At 41.0% G+C, this 10,315-nt stretch overlaps 1 protein-coding gene across 13 annotated transcripts in view; it reads left to right on the forward strand.

The window, feature by feature from the left end:
• The window catches only part of LOC310953766 (mitogen-activated protein kinase kinase kinase kinase 3-like), a gene marked incomplete at its 3' end in the record, with an annotated part of 47,150 nt that extends 39,329 nt beyond the window's left edge, over positions 1–7,821 (forward strand). For 8 of the 13 annotated variants that reach the window (XM_083922945.1, XM_083922951.1, XM_083922950.1 and 5 more), the window contains 3 exons: positions 1,360–1,415; positions 1,582–1,620; positions 2,408–7,821. In XM_083922945.1, the coding sequence (XP_083779071.1) occupies positions 1,360–1,415; positions 1,582–1,620; positions 2,408–2,495 (183 nt within the window). Of the gene's footprint in view, positions 1–1,359; positions 1,420–1,581; positions 1,621–2,407 lie in introns of those variants that run through there. The other 5 variants (XM_083922949.1, XM_083922952.1, XM_083922953.1 and 2 more) reach the window with 2 other exon arrangements.
• Between the last annotated feature and the right edge of the window lie 2,494 nt (positions 7,822–10,315).

Below are 10,315 nucleotides of genomic sequence, written 5' to 3' on the forward strand. Positions count from 1 at the left end.
AAACCACATAATATTCAGTTTAATACGATATAAAACAGATGGGAGACAGACATTTTCAGATTTGAGAGACTGAAAACAGCCTTTTTTGCAACTTTGCATGAAAAATGACTTTTTTTAACGATGAATCGATTATTGTAGTTGCTCCAGAAACTGGTATTGGCATCGAAACAACTTTAGACAAAATACACCAATAGTTCTTGATGAGAATAATTAAGTATGTCATCATGTGTCCGATACTTTAGCTGGTTCATTTTTTTAATTAGCCTAAAAGAGATTGGGAGAAAAGCTGAAGGGAGAGTTCCCCAACCCATTATTTTATCCCGGTTTTACTAATGAAGTGAAATGTGTCACCGTTTCTAAGCATATAAGCGTATTAGTGCATGCCGCAATCCCCTTCTGTTATACCACCTAGGTCAGGTGTCTGCAACACGTTCTCTTGGGCCACACGCAGCTCTTCAGGCCCTTTTCAGTGGCTCTCTGTAGCTTTGCCAAAAAATTATATAAACAATGTGTAAATCATGTGTTTTTTTGCACAGTGGACAAAATATTGAAAAAATATTAAGTGAAAATATGCGTCACACCCTTGGTCTACGGCCCAGTGCCTCTCCCTGCAAGCGGCTAATCTGGAGTTGGTGACCTGCACTCCTGGTGGATAAATCCCCCCAAAAAAAAATTAGTGTGGAAAACAGTGTTTCGTGGACATAATAATTTGCTTTCACATAATGATGGCTTACCTATATGCTTGATATGTGGTGAGAATTAGCGAACAACCACAATTTTAGGACAGGTGATAATAGGAATAAAATATCAACAGTAACTGTATATAAACCTTTATGACCTGTGACATCAAATATGTTTTGCGGCTCCAGACAAATTTTATGTGCTGGAAGAGGGGGCAAAATGGCTCTTTTGATAGTAAAGGTTGCAGAGCCCTGACCTAGGTCATCACTGACAATGTCCTGGAAAATGACCTCTTGCACCAGTTTTCATTGACGTGAATGGGGAGAAAAATCTGGTCTGGCCATGCCTCAGTGCTGCATTCATTACATGTCAGCAGAATGGAAAGAATGTGAAAATCTCCCATTATTCCAGCTCTGAATCCTTTAGACGTCACATTAGACGGTAACACCCACTGCTTACCTTTTAATTGCAGCAGATAACGGGACATTTAGCCTAACTTAGCTTTCTTTGAATCACGTTTCATTTGTTTTTTATTTGTCTCAAATGCTTGAAATTGTGTTTGTTAGCATCCTACATTACATAAAGACATTCGGACTGATTTCTCCCGGCGAGCTCTGACCTTGTCCTTGTGCCTCGTCCTTGTGTCTGTTTTTCTCTTCTTTCTCATATATTCATCAGATCACCCAGGAGATCTCTGACAGCACACGCATCTTCAGACTACTGGGATCAGACAGGTGAGAACGCACGTACACACCACCTCACTTCATACACATTACACACACACACACACACACACACACACACACACACACACACACACACACACACACACACACACACAGACCCAGGTCTCTGTTAACATCCTCTCTGATGTCTTATTCGACTGTATGCTGACTGTAGAGATCCAGATGCTGAGGACATAGGCCTCACTTTGCCCAGGTACACTCACAACAGCTCACAACGCTGACTCTTTCTTTCGGGAAACTCAAGGTCTGCTTGACGCAGGATTTCATGGATCAGGAGCTTTAAGACTGTGTGAGAGGAAGAGGGAGTGTGTCTGAGGACATTGTGGGGGGATTTGACCTGTTGTCATAACAGCATAGACACCAAAATCATCTTTGTCTTATCTGCTTCTGCAAGCTCACAGTAATATAACTGATAACAATATATCAAAGTCGTAGAAGCTCTTCAGTGCGGTAAATTGTGTCAGGGATTATTCAAACCTGCACAAAATATCATTGTTTTGAATCACCAAGAAGTAGGGACTGGATCATTTTGGTGTTTATGTTGTCATTACTGAGCAGCTGAGTCATTTGAGTTAGGACGTGTGAATGTGTGAGCCTTTGGGTCCCTCTTATAACAGTATTAACAGCTTTCTCACTGTTATCCTCAGGGTAAACAGAAGGGAAGGGTTTAGTGTTGGAGCAAGTCGTCTCCCTCTGCTGCCTTTTTCCTAATAACAGGGCTTTTACAGGCTTGGACCATATCCTGTGTGGGTTGCTGGCTGTCTGTACACATTTGCTACAATAAATTCTGGTTCTTTATAATGTCTTCATACTTTCTTTTATTCAGTGTTGTACGTATTTTTGCCAGAAGCAGATGGGTTGTTCTTTTGTGTGGGATTTAAAGGTGAAATGAAGACCGATTCATGATTTGATACCTTCCCTTTCCGCTAAACCGGATGTTGCGTTGCTTATGTCTTTGACTGTGTGTGTTTGTCTTTCAGGGTGGTGGTGCTGGAGAGCAGGCCTACAGACAACCCTACAGCCCACAGCAACCTCTACATCCTGGCAGGCCATGAAAACAGCTACTGAGACGCACACACACACACTCAAACACACACTTGCACACAAACACACTCTCTAAACAGCCTACCACTAATGCAAGCGAGGGAGTGAGCAACCGGGGGAGACACACTCAGCCCGTGGGGTGCAGATGTGGATTCCCAGTTGCAGACGTTTAAAATGCAGCGCAGTGTTACATGTGTATTAGTTAAGCGTGTTGTAGTAGGGCAGTGGGCTGTGGAGAAGTTTCTGGGATCTGCACCTTAGTTCGAGCAACTTCAGCCCAGAATCCTTCCTGATACCATCCTTCTTTTCCCTGCATAGCGCACACTGGGCTGCACCCAACACGGAAGTCTGACGTGAACACTACTTCTACTACTCGTTCTACACATACTATTACTACTACTGCTACTTGCGCTAAAGCTTCACAGAAGAGCCATCTTGCACAGAAAAACCTTTCTCTCCTTCGTCATCCTTTTCCTCTGTCTTCCTCCTCCTCTTTCCTGCCTTTTTTTTAAACTACACCTTTATTTATTGTGGCATGATATAACTTTAACAACAAGGATGGCTTTCCTGTTTTATTAGGGTTTTTTTTTTTAAAAAAAAGGAATAAAAAAAGAAAAAACAGACTAAAAAATCTTCGCCACCTCTGCTAGCATCGAATTCTGATACCCGTCACCACACCACACAAGTGCTTAATTGACCTCTATTTAATTGTTGTAAATATAAATGTAGTATTTTTTTGAAAGAGACGAACACTAAAAAGACTGGGGGCGTGTAGATAGATGTGTGTATAGTTGCTCTGTACAACTGTGGAGACAAACAGAGAGACAAAGAGGCGCGGAGGAGCGACAGTCCGGTTAACTCACTTCCTGGTTCCCCTGATCATGTGACGAGGGTCAGGAAGCAAAGAGCCCTGCGGCGTCCTCAGGTGGACGGCTCCAGCAATCTGATATTAACTCTAATAACGTGGAGCTCAGGACTGAACTGAGCAAACGCAGGAAGCAGCACCGATCGGTCATTTTCATGTTGCATGTGCCACCATCGAAACTTCCTGCTTGTTTGCACCATAGCAACAGTCGTCGGGGCAACAGACATTACAAATTCTGTTCATTTAAAGGTTTTTCCTCCTGTTTTGACATCTTCCCTCTTTTTTTTAAATGCTGTTTTAATCAGAAAGCTTTTTTTAATTTTGCTGTTTTTTATTTTTAATGAACCACTGGTGTTAAAAATTTGCACAGAGAAAAAGGTATTGGATAAACAAATGTGATGTCATTGTAATATGTGACCTTATGTGTATGCACAGTGTGTGTGTGTGTATGTGTGTGTGTGTGCGTAGACATAGAATATGCACATACAAGTGCATCATGTACAGATCTGGTCTTTAACAAATGACAGTTGCGTTTCTGCCCGAGGCCACTTGAAAACAGCACTAACAGATATTAAAAACCAATAGAAAATCCGGATTTACAAGGAAGGAAACATTTATATTTATTCAGTAGACCTGCTATATATATATATAAGCCCTCACGCCTTCATTTCTAGCACTAAATTGAACTTCTGTTTGCACCATATAAAAGTACAATGAGCTGTTCTGTTAAGACAGTTGCATGAAATAGTTGATTTAGAAGAATTTGAATAACCCCTCCCATGTGGTCCCCCAAAGAAGATGTAACAAACAAACAGATTGTTTTTTAAATACAGCTTCAGAAAATACGGATGAAGCCAGGACCACATTGACCGTACAGAGTAAAATAAAACTCTCATCCTTAGCTTCTGTTCTGCTGGCCTCTAAAACCAAATGGATTTCCTCATAGAAAGCCTGGAATTGGGGCGGCAAGTTGAACTTCTGTGTAAGTCCAAACGTTTTATTCCTTGTAGGTTTTAACTGCGGCCTTCATTGCTGTGACTTTTTTAAAGGCCGACATCTGTATAAGAGATCACTACATGCATGTATATGTGCAGTGTGTGGTGTGTAGAGAGTCGACATGTGGCAGTTACACTACCGGTCTTTACAGGCTGTGACACTAGAGGTTGCTTCAGAGGACGTGGACGCTACGGTTGGCTAAATTTTTGCGGTGACACCGTCGCTAAACCTGAATCTTACAGAGCTGAAACGTTTCGTTCATTTTCCAAGTCGACCCCTTTATATGTAGGAGTTGATTTCCCATTCACTGATTAATATTCTCCATAGAAAAAACGATCTAAGCTTATAAGTGAACCAACCAGCTGTGACATATAGTATATGGTATATTCAAATGTAAACAACACACATGCAACACTTTTTAGATACTTTAAAGTTAAGGAGATGCTAACAACAAAGCTGAAATCCTATTGACACAATAAGAACTGCAACAATTCCAGTATTTTGAAATCTGTAAAACGGACAGAATGGGAGATTTATGAATGGATGACAACACTCCAGCTCTGTAGAGACGTGTCACTGAATGTTACCGAGGTGGTTGTAAACGGGACGTGTCGCCATGTTGGGGGACAATTTAAGGAAAGAACGTAACAGCTTTCTGTAAAACGTTTTCCTTCCACTGCTCAGAAAGTCTAAATGTCACAATCTGAAGTTTGTTTTGTCACTTCACCAACATGGCAGCGTGTCCCTCCTTTCAAACTCTCAGTGAGAGGAGTGACAACAACGTCCCTTCACACTATCCCACATGTGTGTCACTGTCACGCGGTTCAAACAGATCCTCTCACTGGATTCCAGCTCCTGACGCTTTGTTTCACTGTTTGGGATGAAGTATTATAGTCAGGGCTCCACAGTAACAGATGCCAGGTTGCAACCAGTTTAAGAAACTGTTGGCCTTTAGTTGGTGAGTGTTAATTACTTTTTAATATCTCATCTCATCTTCATCCGCTTATCCCGGGTCGGGTCGCGGGGGCAGCAGCTTTAGCAGGGGACCCCAAACTTCCCTTTCCCGGGCCACATTAACCAGCTCTAACTGGGGGATCCTGAGGCGTTCCCAGGCCAGTGTGGAGATCTAATCTCTCCACCTGGTCCTGGGTCTCCCCCGTGGCCTCCTCCCAGCTAAACTTTTTAATATATAGAAAATAAATATGTTTTAATATATTTTGCATTAGTCATATTCAAATATTGCGGCTACAGTCTGAAGCAGAACTAGACGAATGCTTGTGAAAATGCTGCCTGTGTGTTGTCACATGCACACGCAAACATTTTTTTAAATTAATTAAGTTCGACTGACCCGTCAACATCAAAATAAATGTGCAAATTGATTTAACAGACGAACCTGAATAATAAATAAAGGAACTTTGTAATCTCTTAGGTCACATTTTCATCATTAGGCTGACGTGGGACTGCATTGTGTCTTAATTACTCAGAACATAAGATAACCAAAAAGGGCAACCAGAAGTCATTGGATTGTTACCAACCTGGCAACCGCTTTTAAAAGTTAGTGTTGAGCCCTGTGTTTTAAGTCAAGAGAGCTTGAATCCACTGTGAGGACATAAATTGTGTCCTTTTTTATCGCCTGTGCACACTTTTCTTGTATAAAATGCCAATGTGGCTTTGCGCCTGGTCAATAAGCATCAGAAACATGACTCATGTAAGACATGAAGACAGCCATGTAGTACGTTTGGGGTGGAAACTGCTTTCCCTACTGCGATGCCCTTCGGAGGATATAAATGTCACACCTGGGGTTGATTCACTTTCAGGGACGTTTGCTCACACCAGTAAGTGAAACTGCTGACAAGTGTAATTTCAGAGCCTTGAAAGTGGATCCCTACCCCGAGATGAGCTTCATCTTAGCCACGATCATGTTGATATGCTGTACGTGCTTCTAGCCAACACCCATTAATGCTAAAGTGGCGTAGTTTCAGGGCTGCAACCAAGTTTGATTCACACAAACATGTTAGTGAACAAAACCGTTTTCGCATGAGCTTCTTTGTTCAGTGTCATAAAGATGGTAACACTACCAATTATACTTATTAGCCTCACAATGACATTGTCAGCCATTAAGCCTAATCAATCACTTTTTATATATTTAGGCTCAATTCATCGATATCCTTTCTTCCTTTTACGGTTCATCGTATACTCTGGAAAACAAATGTGTCACATTCCTTTACATCAGGGCTCAGTTGATCTCCAACAGCATTTATTTAACACTCTCTATTGTTATGCCAAAATACATTTTAACGTCCAAATCAAGATGTTCGACCTCGTGGTATGATCAAAACCCCTTTTCTGATTCGAAACACAGCCGTCAACAGCGTATAATGTTCAAACGTGTTCTCTTTGTTAAAATGTCTCTGTCCTCTCAGTTGAAGTCTGTGAACGATGACAAGCTCAGAAACCAAGACAAGTTACTAAAACACATGAAGACAAAATGAATCGGGTTTTCCTTGTTTTCTGAAATACCCGTTTGCTTTGATTCTAATTATCATATTTTAATCCCAAGAGAAGACTCATCCTGTTTCATAGCTGCACATCTTAAATCAATCGGTCAAAATCTCCTACTATTGTCCTCTGTGGCGTTCATAACTGTATCTTTTATCGTAAACTGTCCCTTTTGCATAACTAAGTATGTCTCTGTGGGATTGAATGACGACTTGATTTTGTAATTTCTGCCATAACAGACACACAAATAATCCATAATCCCGTCACGCGGGTGCCAACACGGCCTTCCATTGTGCTGAAATGTCAAAAAAAGTCCATTTGTGTTTTATCACCTCACTTTCTCCCGGGTCAAAGCGCGTGTGCAAATAATTCACAGGGGTTCGCTTGAAAGACGATGCGGACGCCAGACGGGTGGATTTTTCTGAATGTCAGAAAACGATACCGCCCTACAAAACGCAAGTGCAGCAAGTTTGAAACCACCAATAACACCAATTCTGCACCATTTGAGCCTGAAAGTACAGAGGCTAGGATCGGTTTGGATCCTAGATATACAATTTAAATTACAACTATTCATTCAGTAGGACAGTAAACAAACTTTAAAGCAATTTTTTAATTGTTCAAATGATTTGGTAGGTACTGCTCTTTGGCTTTGTAGGGTAGAAAAGTAAGTTTGCGCTTCTGTTCCCTCTGGCTCTCTTAGCTTCTGTCTCTCTGGTGCTCCGAGCAGATTCAAGTGAACACTGATGAGTTGTTTGCTCGAGCGTTTTGATCCCTGCTCTCCTCCCAATGTGAGACGAGACACAAAGGGTCTCCTCTGTCCCGTCGCCATTACATCACCTTTGTCTTTTGTTTTTTCATGATGCAAATGCACACGTTACGAAATGTATATAGTGTAAAATAAAAATGGGTTTGTTTTACATACTGTATAATTGCCTATATTTTGTTTCAGAAGTGTAACAGATTTATGAGATGACAGGTTAACACATTAAAAAGAAGGAACTCAAATACTTGGTGTCTTGTGGTTATTTCTGAAGGGCGGCTGTGTGGGACTTTGATTTATTATATTAATATTTTGATATCATAGTGATATTGTTTGCTTTTTGGTTATTGTGCATGCCGGCTCAGTGTCGCGGCTTACTGGGACACTTAAATACATGACATTATTTATAGTTGTAACATTTCCTTTGTCTCATAAAATGACCTACTCATCGATATGTTTAATGTCAGAATCTTCATTTAGAGATAAAAAAAGAGGGTCAATAGCAAATACGTAGTAGTGTAGTTAAAGCTTCATATTTTACATTTCTTATATATTCTATATTCAACGGTTCTTTTGTTAACCTTTATTATAGTAAGTTACATATCCATTGTTTATTGTTATATAATCTGCCCTGGGCCAGCAGGTCCCCACCTTTTCATCATGTGAATCCTTTCAAATTAACATATGACCTTAATTTTAATCAGTTTAAAGATATTTTTTGGGGGTTTTTGGCGGCAGTAGCTCAGTCCATAGGTGACCCTGCTGGTAACCGGAGGGTCGCCGCTTCGAGTCCCTGTGTTGACCGTGAATGGAGTGTGGACTGGTGGCTGGAGAGGTGCCAGTTCATCTCCTGGGCACTGGTGAGGTGATGTTGAGCAAGGCACCGAACCCCCAACTGCTCCAGGCACCGATCCATTGGCAGCCCCCTCGCTCTGACATCTCTCCATTAATTGCATGTATATAGGTCCTGTTTGTGCGTGTGTGTGTGTAACACGTATAATAATAATAACAGTGAAACAAATTGAATTTCCCCTTGCAGGAATAATAAAGTTCTTATTATTATTATTTTGTTAATAAACTTCAAGATGGCCCATTCTGATGGATCAGAGCATCCACCACACTGAGCTGTACTTTGTGTTTAGTGCTCATTGATATGAACTTCGTTGCTACTGTTTCAATATCTACTGAAGGAAAGTGTGACATGATGATGTTTCCTTTTTATTTAAGCTAACCGCTTCTTTCTCACAGGAGGCAGACGTTTGGATTACAAGGTGTAGGAGTAAGGAATCTGCAGCTTAATGTCAGTGAGTAAAAAAAAGAAGAAACAACAGAATACAGTTGAGTTTAATTAATGGAAGACTGTTGATCAGGGCTCCCTCAAGATGATCCTCAAAGGCCCCCTCAGCAGGTTATTTAAAGGTAAGAGGACCCCTGACCTGGTTCCCAAGACAACTGCAATGTGTCCTGCCACTTTAATTAGTTAGGAATGATGATAAGCTACTTATGCCAATATGAATGTCCAAATCTGAGCTGTGGCTCAGTAGAAGATTGGGTCGTCCTCCATTCGAGAGATTGGCGGTTCGATCCCCACCTCCACCGCTCCGCATGTCGAAGTGTCCTTGGGCAAGACACTGAACCCCGAATTGCTGCACATGGGTGTGTAAATGTAGTGTGAATGGTTACATTAGATGGTCTGTAGATGTCCACTGCCATCAGTGTGAATGTGACAAACACTTTGAAAGGGCCTTGAGTAGTCAGAAGACTAGAAAGTCGCTATATAAGTATATAAGTCCATTTACCAAATCGAGTCATTCAATTTTCAGTGTGGACCTTTATTGAACATTCTTCATGGCTCTTGATTGTCACATTAATCTCTTTAACACGAAAACTCTGTTCAATGCATAGAAATAATTGTCACAAAGAAAAACATTTGTTTGGAAACAAAATGCAAAGATCCACAAAGCTTAATGTGTGTTCTCCTGAGTATACGCACAATAATAATTAATATAATCATTAATAATGTCTGGTTATGGCTTAAGACATTAAGCAGACTGGCAGAAAGTTGAACCGGAGTGAAACCCAAAACCATGAGTGTCAGAGCTCGTTGAATTGGTGAAATGTAGGCGCTCGTGTTCAGGAAACTTTCCCATAATGGAAGACAGAAGGGGGACGACCTGTCAGTATTTAACACGTTAACCAATGTAGAAGAGGCTCTTTACGTTTGCACACATTTGAAACTCGGGGTGCAAACAAACCCCTTGAGAAAAAAGGTTTTTAAACTGGAGGTAGAGCAGAGCTATTTACAGTGTGGGGATAGATGGTGCTGAACGATGCCCTCTAGTGGTCACATGTAATCAAATCATTGACAAAGAAATAATTTGGCCTTTTACTCTACAGTCATTTATGTTTGGATTATTTAAAACAAAGGCCGTAGTTAATTCATTTCCCCTGCTCTTTGTCAGAAGGCCGCACTGGACCCGATCACCCACACACACACACTTTTACAGGCGGAAAAGTGTCAAAAGTGTCAAGGAAGAAGAGATACATTTTTGAAATTTTTAGTTTTTGATACATCTCCAAAAGTACAAGAGAAAGAACAGCTTCGATTATACTCCTCATGTTTTCTTTATCCATATGGAAATTTAGAGTTTCTTGTAATCAGACAAACGAGTTATGTGGTAAGGATGTCCTCTTACCTTTGCTTAGCTGGCAGTTTCAGCTGGA

Source organism: Echiichthys vipera (genome assembly GCF_963691815.1).
Source record: "Echiichthys vipera genome assembly, chromosome: 11".
In the NCBI taxonomy this organism is placed as follows: Eukaryota; Metazoa; Chordata; class Actinopteri; order Perciformes; family Trachinidae; genus Echiichthys; species Echiichthys vipera.